At 46.5% G+C, this 15,071-nt stretch overlaps 1 protein-coding gene across 1 annotated transcript in view; it reads right to left on the reverse strand.

Moving 5' to 3' along the window:
- Window positions 1-478: 478 nt before the first annotated feature.
- LOC138804706 (DNA-directed RNA polymerase I subunit RPA1) overlaps window positions 479-15,071 on the reverse strand; it is a 74,119-nt gene continuing 59,526 nt past the window's right edge. Inside the window, exons 28-34 of the mRNA XM_069989152.1 lie at window positions 13,734-13,860; window positions 11,518-11,628; window positions 10,701-10,985; window positions 9,324-9,524; window positions 7,904-8,021; window positions 7,020-7,184; window positions 479-6,701 (exon numbers count right to left, since the gene is read on the reverse strand). Of these exons, the coding sequence (XP_069845253.1) occupies window positions 6,601-6,701; window positions 7,020-7,184; window positions 7,904-8,021; window positions 9,324-9,524; window positions 10,701-10,985; window positions 11,518-11,628; window positions 13,734-13,860 (1,108 nt within the window). The 3' untranslated portion in view covers window positions 479-6,600. The remainder of the gene's footprint in view (window positions 6,702-7,019; window positions 7,185-7,903; window positions 8,022-9,323; window positions 9,525-10,700; window positions 10,986-11,517; window positions 11,629-13,733; window positions 13,861-15,071) is intronic.

Raw genomic sequence — 15,071 nt, forward strand, 5'->3', positions numbered from 1 at the left:
AGGGTGAGGGCAGGAGCAGTAAGACCTATTGGGAGGCAACTCTAGTAGCAAAGGCAGGAGGTAAGAAGAAAGTTGCTAGGATACCACTGGAGATCAAGTACAGAGAGAGAGATGGATTGATTCAAAATATTCCTGGGAAGCAAATGGTAAATAGGGAAAGTGGAGGTTAAGTGAAGGGTCAATGATGTCTTAGGCCCTGGGCATACACGGTTCTTATGGGGACTCCCTACAAGGGGAAGCCTGTCTACAGGACGTTTCAATGAATTCTTAAGAAGTCTTTGTGCAAGTTAGGAATGCATTTAGCTGCAAGTAATCGAAAAACCAATGACTGGCTTAATGATAAAGATGTTGAATTATATCCCATAATAAAGACCTAAAAGTAGGAGGGCTAACGTTGGTTCAGCAATTTGTCGGAACAGAAAACGAGCCAGATTTTAAAAAATTTCTTTATTAAGTGATTACATAAATTTCACAGTATTGTGGGATAGTGATACTTAGTTAGTCACAAACATATTTTAACCTTCACAAGGAGGATTGTCATTATCATGGTCTACAAAGCTTGTTAACTCTAAGAACTCTGACAATACAACTATTTCTTCCAAATCGGGTGATAGGTACATTTCTTTCCTTTTTGCTTAGTGTAAGCTATTCCCTCTTTCTATCTTATTCCCTCCCGCCCATCACTGCCCTTGCGTTGCTTGGTTCACTTTCATCAATGTCCACTGCATCTGATGGACCCCTCTGCTGTCTGTTATCACGTTTCCTTCTGATTCTGTGCCCTCCTCCTAGCTTCCCTCATATGTGCACATGCATATACCATATATGGGGTGAAGAATTGAAAACAATAGATAAATTAAGAAGAGGTCCTTTGTTTACAGAGTCCTGTTTACGTTGTCATATCTTGTTACACTTCGAATTTAACATCCGCATGTCAGGATCATGTGCCGTTTGTCTCTTTGATCTTGGCTTATTTTGCTCAACATTTGTTCTACTGCCATCCATTTCCCTGTGAATGTCATCATTTTGTTCTAATGGCTGTGTAGTATTTCATTGTATATAGGTACCACAATTTATGGGTCCATTCATCTGTAGTGGGGCATCTGGGTTGTTTCCATATCTTAGCTATTGTGAACAGTGCAGCAATGAACATGCAGGTGCATGTATCCTGGTTGCTGTTGCTCATGGTAGATGCCTAGAGTGATATGGCTGGGTCATATGGAAGGTCTATGTTTAATTTTCTGAGGAGCCCCCAGGCTGCTTTCCAGAGTAGTTTTATTAGTTTACATTCCCACCAGCAGTGAAGTATGGTCCCTCTTTCTACACATCCCTGCCAGCAATGGTTGTTTTTTTTTTGGTGTTTTTTTTTGGGGGGTCCGGTCATGGTGCCTGAACTCTGGGTCTGAGTGCTGTCCCTCAGCTCTTCAGCTCAAGGCTAGCACTCTACCACTTGAGCACAGCGCCACTTCCGGCTTTTTTTTTCCCTGCTTATGTGGTGCTGAGGAATCGAACCCAGGGCCTCATGCATGCAAGACAAGTGCTCTACCACTGAGCCACCTTCCCAGCCCCATTTGTTGTTGTTTGAATTTAGGTATATAGAACATTCTGGGGTAAGGTAGTATCTCAGAGTTGTTTTTATATGCATTTCCTTTATGGCCAGGGATGATTAACATTTCTTCAAGTGTTTCTTTTCCTTTTTTTTTGGTCATAGGGCTTGAACTCTCTGGGCCTGGGTGCTGTCCCTTAGCTCTTCAGCTTAAGGCTAGCACTCTACCACTTGAGCCACAGCACTGGTTTTCTGGTGGTTAATTGGAGATAAAGAGTCTCACAGACTTTCTTGCCTGGGCTGGCTTTGAACCACAATTCTCAGATCTCAGCCTCCTGAGTAGCTAGGACCACAGGAATGAGCCATCAGCACCCAGATTTTCTTTGCCATTTATACCTCTTTTGAGAAGTCTTTTTTTTTTTTTTTTTGTCGGTCATGGGGCTTGAACTCTGGGCTTGGGTGCTGCCCTTGTGCTTTTCAGCTCAAGGTGAGCACTCTACCGCTTGAGCCACAGCACCACTTCTGGTTTGATAGTGGTTTATTAGAGATAAAGAGTCTCAAGTACTTTCCTGCCTGGGTTGGCTTTGAACCTTGATCCTCAGATCTCAGCCTCCTGAGTAGCTATGATTACAGGCATGAGCCACCAGTGCCTGGCCTGAGAAGTCTCTAGCTCCCTTGCCCATTTAATGAATAGTTTGTTAGATTTGGGAAGGATTAGTTTCTTGAGTTCGTGCATATGAATCACAGATTCTTTAATTCAGGTCTAACTAGAAAAGTTTAATCCAAGATCAATACTGTAAGTCTAAATCTATAGTTAATGGAGAACTTTGCCAAACTAAGAATGCTGACATAGGTGCTTTTGGAAGACCAGCCCTGAACCAGCCATTGTTGCATAAAGGAATATTTGCAAATATTTGTACACCTGTTTTCATCAATGTACGTTAAAACTAAGAAGGACTTTTTCCTAAAAAATAATAAATTTAAAGTTCTAGTAGTAGTATTTTAAGAATCATTGCTTTGCAATATTGAGACCAGAGTATGATTATTGTAGTAACATTTACCAGGATGTTTGCTGGAAAATTTGTGTTCATGTAAAGTTGCAAATTAAAAGGGGACATAGACATTTGTGCTTTTTTCATCCATGTAGCTGGTAATTAATTAACTGGCTGAGTGTACTGCAACCTGGTTAAAAATTGGGCTTTTTTTTTTTTTTGTATTGGGCTTGAGGGCTTGAACTCAGGGCCTGAGCACTATCTTTGAAGTTTTGTGTTTAAAGCTAGAGCTCTACCACTTGTGTCACAGCTCCACTTCTGACTCTTTTGGTAGTTAACTGGAGATAAGAATCTCATGGGCTTTCCTGGCTAGGCTGGGTTTGAACCACAATCCTCAGATCTTAGCCTCCTGAGTAGCGAGGATTAAAGGAGTGAGCCACCAGTGCCTGGTGTGGGCTGTAAGTGCCTGGCTTGGGCTTCTGTTTGTAAAGAGTCAGCTGAAGGAGTGTTGAATAGGGCGTGCAGTCAGAAAGCTGCCTTTGCCGTCATCTCCTCATGGGCTGTTCAGCCCTAGTCCCCCTTCCAGGAGCCTACTATAGAAGATAGGTGATGGGCAGAAAACAAGATGTGGAAAACAAAAAACAAACACACACACACACACACACAGACACACAACAACCCTTCTGTTCTTACAATGTGATAAAAATCAAACAACTTTTCTGGAGTAAGGAGACTTTCTGAGCCACCCAGGATGCTTTCTACTGACAGACTTTGCAATCAGAGGGACATGGTCCCTTCTTAGTACAACTCTGAGGGAGAAGGCCACCCTCCCCAGTGCACAGGTACAGGGCTGAACTAGCCCTTCCCCTTCTCTCTCTAACTCAGATCTCAGGGACACTACTCCTTGGCTGGGTTAGTGGAACTTCCAGGAAAATTCTGGGTTTGGGGCAGGAGGATCATAAATTTGAGGCTGCCTGATTTAGATATTTTTAAAAAGAAACAGGGCTAGGGTTGTAGCTCAAATGGTAGAACACCTGACTAGCAAGCATGAGGCTCCTGAGTCAGATCCCAGTACTGCCAAATAAACAATAATGATGGGGAGGAGGAGGATGGGAGAGGAAAGGAGGAGGAAAGGAATGGGGAGGGAAGGGAAGACAGTAAGAGACAGAGATATTCTCCACATGTATGGAAAGAAATTGGGTTAGTAGGAATGTAAAATGGTGCAATTACCATGGAAAACAGGCAGGATGATCCTCAAAAAAAAATTAAAAAGAATAGCATACTGTCCAGCAGTTTTACTTCTAGGTATATATCCAAAAGAAAATAAGGCCTCCGAAAGACGTGGGCACCTCTGTTCATAGTGCTTTACAACAGTTGAGAGATGGAGGTAACGCAAATGCCCACTAATGGACAAATAAACAAAATGTGATGATATATCCATCTTCTGAAATGTTAGTAGCCTTAGAAAGGAAGGAAATCCTGACACATGGATGAAGCCTGAGGACATTATACTCAGTAAAATAAGAAAGAAAAAAAAAAAGAGAACTGTATGATCCTATTTACATGGAGTAGCTAGAGAAGTCCAACTCATAGGGAGAGTAGAACGGCAGTTACTAGAAGCTAGTTTGAGAAAGGAATGGGAGGTACTGCTCAATGGATAACATATAATTGGGGGCAGGGTACAGGGCAGATTTGGTTTGTTCCCTAGAGCCTCTACAGTATGACAGTGTTGAAATTGCAGGTTCTCCCCAACCTTTTTTTTTTTTTTTTTTTTTGCAGTACTGGGATTTGCACTTCAGGCCTCACACTTGCTAGACAGGTGTTCTACTTGAGCCATGCCAGTAGCCCCCCTAGAACTGTGAGCTAAACAGACCTCTTTCCTTTATGAACTCTCCAATCTCAAATATTTTGCTATAGCAATACAAAATGGATGAACACAAGAAAGAAAGGTTCAAGTTTTGGACTCAGAATGGGACAAGGTGCTTCATCTATTACTCCCTGATTCAGGATGAAAAATATCTCAAAGACTCATGGAAACATTTGTAGGGGATGCCAATAGTGACTCCGGTGAGAACTTACGAAGGGGATTATGAGCAAGCCAGCACAGCAGTCACCTCCTGAAGAGACAAGGAAAGGTACCTAGGACCTGTGGCTGGCTGACACTTCAGGGTTCTAAAAGGACACATCTGTCATGAAAATGTAAATCTGTTAGAATTAAAAATGATTCTGCACCCTGATCCATCTTCCTCAAGTCTGGCTTGGGCCTATTTGTTGATCTTTCCAAAAACTCAAATGCACACTCAAGAGAAAGAACACTCCAGACATTTTGTTGTCCTAACTTGTCAAGGAGGCCACCCTCAGAGCCTTCTGAACCAAGTCACCACTCAAAGGAGTACCAACAGGGTACCACAGTGAGATTCTTTGCTCATCAAGATTTGTAGGCTCCAGAGCATCTATTTAAAAACCAGGTGAGGTACTTATCCACAACAGGGAAGAGACAGGTGGAAAAACACATATACAAGGGCAGAAGACCATTACCTCCTGTCTTGGCACAGGCCAGGAGTCTGACTGAAGTTACACACAGTTCTGCTATTATTTTAGGCTGGCTTCTTCACGTTGGCACTTTTTGGTGCGATGGAATCAAACATTCTTCCTTCTGCCAGCTGGCCCTATCACTAGGTTATCTTGGGATCTCCTCTGAGGAGTCTGTTACACCTCTAGTATGAGGGGTTCAAACAATCAGTGCCTAACTCTGCAGATGGGCCCTGGGAGCAAGTTCCATGGGAACCTTTCCTTCCCCTCACCCATGGAGACCATCCTATTCCGCTGTGTCCAAGTCCTGCTGATCCTGGCAGCCTCTATCATGGGGTACTGGTTTCCTCCTGTGTGGGCACAGGAATGCTTAGCACATTCCTCTGGCATGGGATACCTTTAACCTCAGCCCTACCTGAGGCCACCCCAGCAGGATTGGCGTAGCTCCTTCCCACAGGATTTTGTCTTGTGCTTCTGACTCCCGGGCCGGAGTTGCAAGGGGATACCCAGGGGTGGGCGAGAGTCAGAGGTAGAAAGTTAATAGAAGCTGAGATCAAATGTCACATCATCAGAGGGACCCAAGATATGACTGTGCCAAGAAAATCCCAGTCTTAGGTTCTAAACTTCCAATGCAGAAACCACAAACCAAGGGAAAAGATAAAAAATTATAGTCGTTTTTTTCCTCCCAACAGCTAGTTCTAGCAATGTTTATTACTCAGCCTGAGTTGAAATAACATTAGACAAAAATAGAAACAGCTCTGGTTTTACAAAGTCTCTGTCCAAGTCCTCTCTGCTGCTGTGCTGCAGGGAGAGGGCACCTGGAGGATCCCAGACAGTGCAGGGCCTTCAGGGAGGCCACGGGCTTGGTGCCAAGTAGAGAGCAGAACCCTGAAAGCCAGTCAACTTGGCCCAGTAGACCCAGGGGGAACCTGGAGTTTGAGGGAGCGAGCTACCTACCAGGACCTGGGACACATGGCTCCTAGCCTTGGAGCCAGTCTGGTCTAGGACACAAAGCAACACAGCAGCAGGGATAGGGCTCTGCCTCAGGCACAGGGAAGTGGCCTGATACAGGATTATGCTACATGACCCTTAGCCTAGGAAAAGAGCCTGGGGAGGACCCTGAGGATTTGGCTGGAGTGAGAAGGTACAGCAGGTTTCATGTTTCTGCTCATCAGAAGCCCACCTGAAGTCACTGGCCACTCAGAGCCAAAGAGATCTCACTTCCCTGCTGTAAAGATGCCTGGGGTCACCAAAATACTGCCCACCTTGGTCTTTCTGGTAAACACGGGGCTTCTTGTCCTTCTTTGCTCCTCCTGTAGCACATGAGAAGGTCTGGCTACCTCTGAAGGACATGGAGGAACCTTGAGATGTGGAGGGTGAGGATGGGAACACTGCCAGCCTAGCCCAGAAGCCAAGGTCACTGAGGTGTTCTGGAAAAACACGGTCAACTGTCTTGGAGTCCAGTCCACTCACACGGCAGGACAACCAGCTGGCACCCAGATCTTCAGGGCTGAGCAGACAATGTCTTGGTGGCTATCTCAGGGGCTGCTTGAGTTCAAACAGGCCTGTTCCCCCCTTGACAACTTTCCCCACCACAAGGCAGGCTGAAGGGGACCTCAGTTCATCGTGGGATCCTGTAAGAGACACAAGGGCCTACGTCAGGGGGTGGAGGGAGGAGTGGTGTGATGGCCCTGCAAGGGAGGCTCTGGAACTAGTCCTGAGTCCTCGAGGCTGACATTAGATACTGCAGTGTGGCATCTTCATTTGGAATTGGGGAAGCCCCCACCTCCCCCTTTCTTCCTTCAGAGTGCAGAGGCTACTTTCCCATCTTCTGCCAAGATCTCACAAGATCTCACCAGCATCAAGATGCTGTGAATAGTGCCCTGTGGGCTGGGCTATTTGCCCAGGGCAGACTCAGGAGAGGGTAAGCCTGGCACCTGTCCCACACTGACCCATCATGGTGGCCTGCTTCAGAAACTGGAAGCTGGTTTCAAACGTCATCTGCTGCAGAGGGGAGGAGCTGGACCGGATCCCGAAGCGATTCAGTGGCTTGTAAACACCCTCAAAACACATATAATCAGCAACCAAGGAGAGATGGCGAGGATCGACTGCAATGCCTGCCACAGAGGTCATAACATCAGTGACAAGGAAGGGGATGAGCTGGGAGTGTCACCTGACATAAGCCAGGGTACCTCCAAGTTAGTGCCTGCCTCAGGGTCCAAACCCTGAAGCTGTTCTCAGTACTATTCTGTCCTCATCCAGCACTGTGACCCATGTCTTGCCTGTGGACCTCGCTTGTCCCCTGCATACTGCCTCCCACTCCCATCTAGCAGCACAGGAAGTGAGTTCTTGCCTTGCTGTTTTCACTGGGGATTTGGAACCCTGAAGGCAAAAATGGGGCCAAGTCATCAAAGGGGAGCTTCTTTTTTTCTTTTTTTTGGTTGTGGGGCTTGAACTCTGGGCCTGGGCGCTATCCCTCAGCTCTTCAGCTCAAGGCGAGCACTATACCACTTGAGCTACAGCGCCACTTCCGGTTTTCTAGTGGTTTATTGGAGATAAGAGTCTCACGGACTTTCCTGCCTGATCTGGCTTTGAACCACGATCCTCAGATCTCAGCCTCCTGAGTAGCTAGGATTACAGGCGTGCCCGGCTTCAAAGGGGAGCTTCTTGGAAAAGACCAGGAGCCATGGAGATGGGGCTGTTACCCACCACATTTCCTCTTAGGGGCTTTCAGAGACTCTAGTCTCCTGCAGACACACTCAATTGTACCTGTGTTTGGCTTCCTGCCTCAATGCAAGGCCCACACCAGCCACACTGCTGGTGGTGCTCCTCTTACCATACACGGCAAACACATCCTTGATCTCCTTCTCGATAACCCGCAGTGCTGCCTCGATGCCGTAAGTGTTAGCCATGGCATGGATGTCATTGGAGTAGAGGCGGCGCAGGTCCAGCACCTGGGCAGGGACAGAAGGACTGACTTCAGAGCCTAAGGCTCTCACCATCAACACATATATCTCCCACCCACTACTCTCTGCCTGTGCCTGGCAGCTGAGAACAGCTAATGACCAAGTGTGGAAAGGTGGCCCAGGACTAGAGGGGAAACTACTGGCAAAGAACTAGCAGCACACTAGCCAAACCCTCGGGTCTCTTTTGCTGCCACCAGATACTAGAAGTAACTCAGATTCACTAAATAGAAAGTAATTTCTTGTTATTCTTTGTTTGAGCCTGCTTACTTGTAGTACTGGGGGTAGAACCCAGGGTCCTGAATAGGCCTGCCAGGCACTGTACCACTAAGCTACATCCACAACCCTCATTATTTCTTTATAATAATGTAGAGAATATAATTTTATTATTCTTGTAATGGAGTAACCTGTTTTACTAGCATGGACACTCTCTTGGGAAGTGGAGAGCGTACCCTCAGCAGTGATCCTCAAATACTTCTGCAGGGCCCACAGGGCAGAGGGCAGAGAACAGAGACAGGTTTTTTTCTATGGGGGTTTGTGAGGGCTCATCAGGGGCCATGGTTTGGGAGCTCTGCACTATGGCTGGAGGGGACATTTTTCTGGCCACAGCCATGTTCCACAGGAGACAAGTGAAGACAGGCAGCCTGCCTGGCACATGTTGTTGAGAATTCATGAGAGTACAACCTATGCCAAGCTCTATGGAAGGGTGGGCTCGTTCCTGCTCATGTGCCTAAGGAAGATCTTGGTAAGAGGCTTGGGGCAGTTAAGGGTGGGGACACAAGTGTGCAAGGCTAGGGGAGAATAGGTCAGAGGGTCCCAAGTTCCTGAGTGGTCTGTGGGGAAACCCTTGTGCTTGAGCACTGAGAACCTCAGAGGAAAGACCAGATGTCCTGGTGAGCAGGAGAGACAGGAACACAGTGCCTCAGCAACACTGGGTTGGGGCCAGGGTCTCCTTTACCAGACAGTGAGCAGCATCCAGGCCAGCAATGTGGCAAACCATTTCTTACAACTCTATACTAGGAAGGTCTTCATTTCAAGGTTAAAAATTGTACTCAAATGTGTCTATGACACTCTGGGTTAAAGTTCAGCAGGCTTTTATACTGGAAGTCTAAACAAGACTAATAGACATTATGAGTCCCCGGAGGGTGGGCAAGGGGACAAACACTTGGTTTAGAGCATGGAAGGTTCAGGAAGAGCTAGTGTCGATCAGCTGCTGGAGGCTCAGCTTCTAGGGGTTGTGTCCAGAGATAATGGGAGGTCAGGCCAGCAGACATGCTAGAGAATGACACGCACCTCAGCATATTTGAACAGCTCTGGGAGGTTGATTCCTTCTGTGTTCAGCACAAGTTCCTTCTCATTCTCACTGTTGGTTGTTTCATTCAGGAGGCACCTAGTGATGCCCTTGGTTGTGTAAACAATGGCACTGTGGGCCAAGGACACCACCAGGGAGCTCATGTCAAAGTTAATCTTCATCAGAGGGAGCTTCATCGTCACCTACCAGAGGAGAGAAGATGCTATTTCCAGCCCTGTGAACAGAATAGGGGTCTTCTGGCTGAGACCCAGGAATACCTTCAAAGCCCTTTCATTAAGTAACACTCTGGCTGGAGGAAGGGGACCCCGTTGTGTGAGGTGGCAGGGTAACCTGAACGCAACTAACACCCTGGCTGGAGGAAGGGAACCCTATTGTGTGAGCTGGCAGGGTGACCTGAACACTGGTGGCTTCACAACCACAACATGGTCTTACTGTCCTTTCAGTCAAAAAACCCACAGTACTTGTTTTCTTTGCCTGGGATGCTGTCAGTGAGTCCTGTTACCTATATTACCATATGGGACCACCAAATTGATCCAAGGAAGACAAAGGCTAATTCTCTGTAATGTCAAGGCATCTGAACCATTCCTTAAGGGAACCATGCAATCTCCAAAATGGTGACCAGGGGATGTGTGGGAGGAGGGGGGGGGGGTTCCTACTTGGTGATGGAACAAAGCTTCCATCACCACTGTTTGGAAAGTACCTATAAGGCTTGGAAAATGAGATTCAGAGGGGGCTTAAGGGCGATATGTGTGCATTGTGCTTTGGGGAAAAGGGTCTATAGCCAAACAGATTCTGAAAAGGACATGGTATTAAAACAAGAACAGCCAGCTGGGTACCAGTGGCTCATGCCTATAATCCTAGCTACTCAAGAGGCTGAGATCTGAGGATTGCAGTTCAAAGCCAGTCCAGGTAGCAAAGTCCATGAGACTCTTCGTCTCCAATTAATCACCAAAAAGGTGGCAATGGAGCTATGATCAAGTGGTAGAGTGCTAGCCTTGAACAGTCAAGCTCAAGGCCCTGAATTCAAGCCCCAGGACTCTGTGTGTGTGTGTGTGTGTGTGTGTGTGTGTGTGTGTGTGTGTGTGTGTGTGTGTGTGTGTGTGTGTGTGTGTGTGTGTGTGTGTGTGTGTGTGTGTGTGTGTGTGTGTGTGTGTGTGTGTGCGCGCGCATGCATGGGCACGCACACGCACACATATACAAAGAACAGCCACTTTCAGAGGCCTGCACATGGGAAAAGCAGGCATGGGAGCATGGTGGCCCCACTTCCCAGCAGTCTGGGAGCTCTATAGCAGGCCCCTACCTTTAGGGCATTCAGTGGACTGGACTAACCCCTTGGACCTGGAGGGGTGGCCACTGACCTGGCACCACAGTCCTTCTTTGGTGTCATACTGGTAGTCTTCAATGAATGAATGGGCCTCACGCACAGCCTGGACCCGGCGCTGCACAGCCTCAGCTCCCTGGGGTCCCCGGTGGTGGCGGGGAGGTTTCTGGGGCAAGTCTTCTTCCAGGCCTGAGCCCACTTCCTCATCTGAACCATGGGCCTGAAGGGCACCACCTTCACCATGGATGTTCCCTTCTTCTGTTGTTTCCTCCTCCTCCTCCTCCTCTTCCTTCTCTTCCTCTTCCTCGCTCTCATAATCCACCTGGCAGGAAATGGAGTTCAGGCTGTCACTCAGGGCTCTGCCATCACCTGGACATTGTCTGTGGAACAAGTGCCCCTGGCAAAGGCTGTGTCTGGCCTGGTCCCCACACTCCTGGCTTCTCTGTGCTGGTCTTCCTATTTCCAGCCTCTCACCTGAGATTGCCACCTTCTCTCCTGACGTTTCTGGGGCCCTTTGGAGGAGGAGTTTACCCTCCACTTTCCTGACTCACCCACTCAGCCTGTGAATTCCCTCCATCTCTCTAACTTCTCTTCTTCCTTGTAGAGATTATGAGAGTAAGGGACTGGTTTGGATATTACATAAAGGACATCACATTTTCATGATAGAAACAGGAGGCAGCTTGACATCTGGAAACTTGAACCTGATTCATATTCAAGGTTAGCCAGATATGAAGGGCAGCCCTGGCTTCAGATTTCTGGTGGGTTCCCAGGAGGCACAGAGGGGCAGCTTGTGTTAAGGGAGAACCCCTCAGGCATGGTCACAACCCCTTCACCTCCAACTGAGTCCCCCTCACCTCTTCCTCTTGCTTCTCCTTGCGTTTAGTGTCAGAGGCATCAGTATCCCCCTCATCAGCCTCAGCATCCACAATGTTCCCCTCTTCTTCTTCATCACCTTCCTGTTCTCCCTGTGGTTTGAGGTAAAAACAAAATGATTAGTCCTAATATTTAGTGCTTGGTGAATCCATTTGCCTACCCACCAACTTATCCATCCCATCCCATCCATCCATCCATCCATCCATCCATCCATCCATCCATCCATCCATCCACCCACCCACCCACTTACTCGCCAACCCCTCTTCTTACCCATCTAGCCATCATTACCTCACCTACCATCATCTACCAAACTGCCCATCTTCTTACCCTTCTTCTTACCCTTCTTACCCATCAATCATCTATCTACCTCCTACCTACCCAGGATCTACTCATCTAGCCCTGGAATCTAGGTCTTTTTTCAAAACTTGAGTCTTTACTCTTACACACACCACTTATACAGTATCTCATGTTTAAACTTTAACAAAGGGAAGGGCAAAGGGGAAGGGGCTCTGGGGCTGAGGATATAGTTCAGTGGTAGAGTAATTGCTTAGCATGTGCAAAGACCTTGGATTTGATCCCCAGCACAACTGAAAGAAAGAAAAAGTGCTACCACTCACCAAATCATTAAAAAAAAAAAGATGGTTAAAAAAAAATAGTGTTCCAAATATTTTTAATCAGTCCCATTGCAAGTAGCAATGAAGAAGGGCTATTTTGGTAGAATACTAAATATTTTAAAAATCAGTAAAACCTTCTTCCTCCTGACCTTGACTCCTCTCCTTTTGAGTGAATTAAGATCAAGACTAGTTTTCAAAAATATATGTGGTCTAGGCCAATCCTTCACTTAGTAAGAGGAGACATCCAGAGAGAAGTGACCACATAAGCAGATAGTATATCAATCTGTGCCCTACCTCAGCAGGCTTACACTGGCCCTATAAAGTGCTGGTCCCTGGTAAGAGACCTGCCATACTGGTCCTCAGGTCTGGCCTGCTCTGATGGCAGAAGAGGAATTGTTATTCCAAGACTCCTTTGCCAGTGGTGATTTTCTGCTCCTTCTCTTTTCATATTGAGTTTCAAATTCTCTGGTGTTGGGTTTTTGGGGGATTTTTTTGACACTGGTCCTGAGCTTGAACTCATAGCTAGCGTTATACACTTACGCCACACTTCTATTTCCTGCTTTTTTTGGTGGCTAATTGGAGATGAGTCTCACAGACTTTTCTGCCCAGGCTGGCTTCAAATTAAGATTTCAGCCTTTTTTTTTTTTTTTTTTTTTTGCCAATCCTAGGGCTTGAACTCAGGGCCTGGGCACTAACCTTGAGCTTCTTTTTACTCAAGGGCTAGGACTCTACCACTTGAGCCATAGTGCCACTTCTGGTTTTTCTGTTTATGTGGTACTGAGGAATCGAACCCAGGGCTTCATGCACACTAGATAAGCACTCTATTAGCCACATTCCCAGCCCTCAGACTTCTTAATAGCTAAGATTACAGGCTTGAGTCACTAGCAAGCAACTTCTCTGTTTTAAAATAGCTGTTTGGTCCCTGCCAGTGTTCTGATGGGCCCCAGTTTATCTGGCCTTAGAAAATCAAATGCAAAACAAAACAAAGTCACAACCAGAAGCTTCAAAGACTCCACATACTATTAGGCAAGGCCCAACTGTTCGGATGAAAGCCTTTTACAGAGGAGTCTTTAAGAGCACAAATGGATGTCCTGAGGTTTATCTGGGCCATTGGTGTCTGGCAGCCTCCTTGGCCTTGCTCATCAGACTTAAAAAAAACATGTGGTGCTAGGCACTGGTGGCTCATACCTGTAATCCTAGCTACTCAGGAGACTGAGATCTGAGGATCGCTGCTTAAAGCCAACCTAGACTCTTATTTCCAACTAACTGCCAGAAAACTGGAAGTGGAGCTGTGGATCAAAGTGGTAGAGCACTAGCCTTGAGTGAAAAACTCAGGGACAGTGCCTGAGTTCAAGCCCCATGAGTGACAAAAATAAACAACAAAACATGTGGTTTGTTAGCTCTCTAAGAGTAGCAGATAAATGCTGAATAGGTAAGTGGAAAGACAAGCTGATACTAAGAACTTACAGAGCACTAAGAATAGCCATGAGGCCTTTCATACAAAGTACTACATACATCCTACATAGTTCCAGGCCTGGGACCATCTCTGTGCAGCCCCTCAGAGGCCTTCAGGACTCACTCACCCGAGCCCTCCCTGACTCCTCAGCATTATCAAGATCCTTCTGTGTAGCTCTTCGTGTATTCACACTTCTGAAGGTCGATTCTTTACTACTCTTCTTTCTGATGCACTCCATCAGGAGTTTAAAGAATCTTAGAGAGAAGAAACCCACAAGCCCCCATCAGTATCCATGTGTCATGTCCTCTGCTCCCTGAGGGCCAGATGCTGAGGGATTCCTACAAGAGATTAATACTCAGGACAGAAGCCATCTTCTCCTATACACTTGCTTCCCTCTAACTTCTGAGTGGCATTTGTTACATCAGAAAGAGCAGCCTCATAGACTGACAGTCCTGGTCTAGATCTCTATTGTCCCTCCTAGAGCATGTGGGTCTGAACATGATTAACAACTTCCTGAGTGTTAACTCACTCATCTGGAAAACCTGAGTATTCATATGTTTTATATAATTCTGTTTTAAGGATCAAAATGACCCTATATCTGATACCTTTCCCAGGGAGTGGCAAAGTATGTGTTAAGTGAGTGTCAGTTGTTGGTGGTCTCTAACCAGGACAGCAGATTCAACTGAAGGAGAAAGGTATCCAACCTGGGTCCAAGACTTTCTCTACCTGTCAACTATAGTATTTCCTGAAAATGGTGCTGCCTCTGTCCTGGGTGTGGGAACCCTGACAATTAGATGAAGGAATGAAGACTAAAAAAACTCATTAGAGTATCAAAAGGCAGCAATAACTAACTTTTACCAATGAATACTGTCAACAGATTAGAACCAAATCAATTTCAAAGAACCCATTTGACCATGAGAACATGGGGATCCATCCTTGGCCCCTTCTTTCCCAATTGCCAATTTTGAAAAGTCCCTTGGGGCTTCACCCTGCCCTCTCCCTATTACAAGATAACCTTTTGCTTCTTTTTCATCTGGCTGTAAGAGCACACCAAACTAGAAAGTACTGGAACCTTGGAGAGCCTTCCCACACTCCCTCCAATTATCTGGTGTTCTCTGAAGCTTCCCCTGTATCCTTCCTGGGCTAACCCTGGGGCAGTACAGGGTTGAGGCTCCTCACTCCAAAGAGTTTAGTTTGAATTTGAAGAGCAGGCAGATCAAACATTTACTATTTTGCAGTAAACAAGAATAGCATCTTCTCTCCCTTTTTTTTAGATTTTTAAACAGGCACATAGTTTTGTTGAGTTTTGGTATTTGTCAGAAAAATGAGGCCCAGTGGCAACTGAGAGGCTATCCAGACTCTAGACACAAGAGGAAGCAAGTCATGGCTTTAGAAAGAACTGGGAAGAGAGGGATGGGAAAATGTTTTGGAAAGGACAGGCTCAAGTTCACATTCATGTCCCCAT

Source organism: Dipodomys merriami, unplaced genomic scaffold (assembly GCF_024711535.1).
Source record: "Dipodomys merriami isolate MVZ:Mamm:240054 unplaced genomic scaffold, mDipMer1.0.p SCAF_37, whole genome shotgun sequence".
Lineage (NCBI taxonomy): Eukaryota > Metazoa > Chordata > Mammalia > Rodentia > Heteromyidae > Dipodomys > Dipodomys merriami.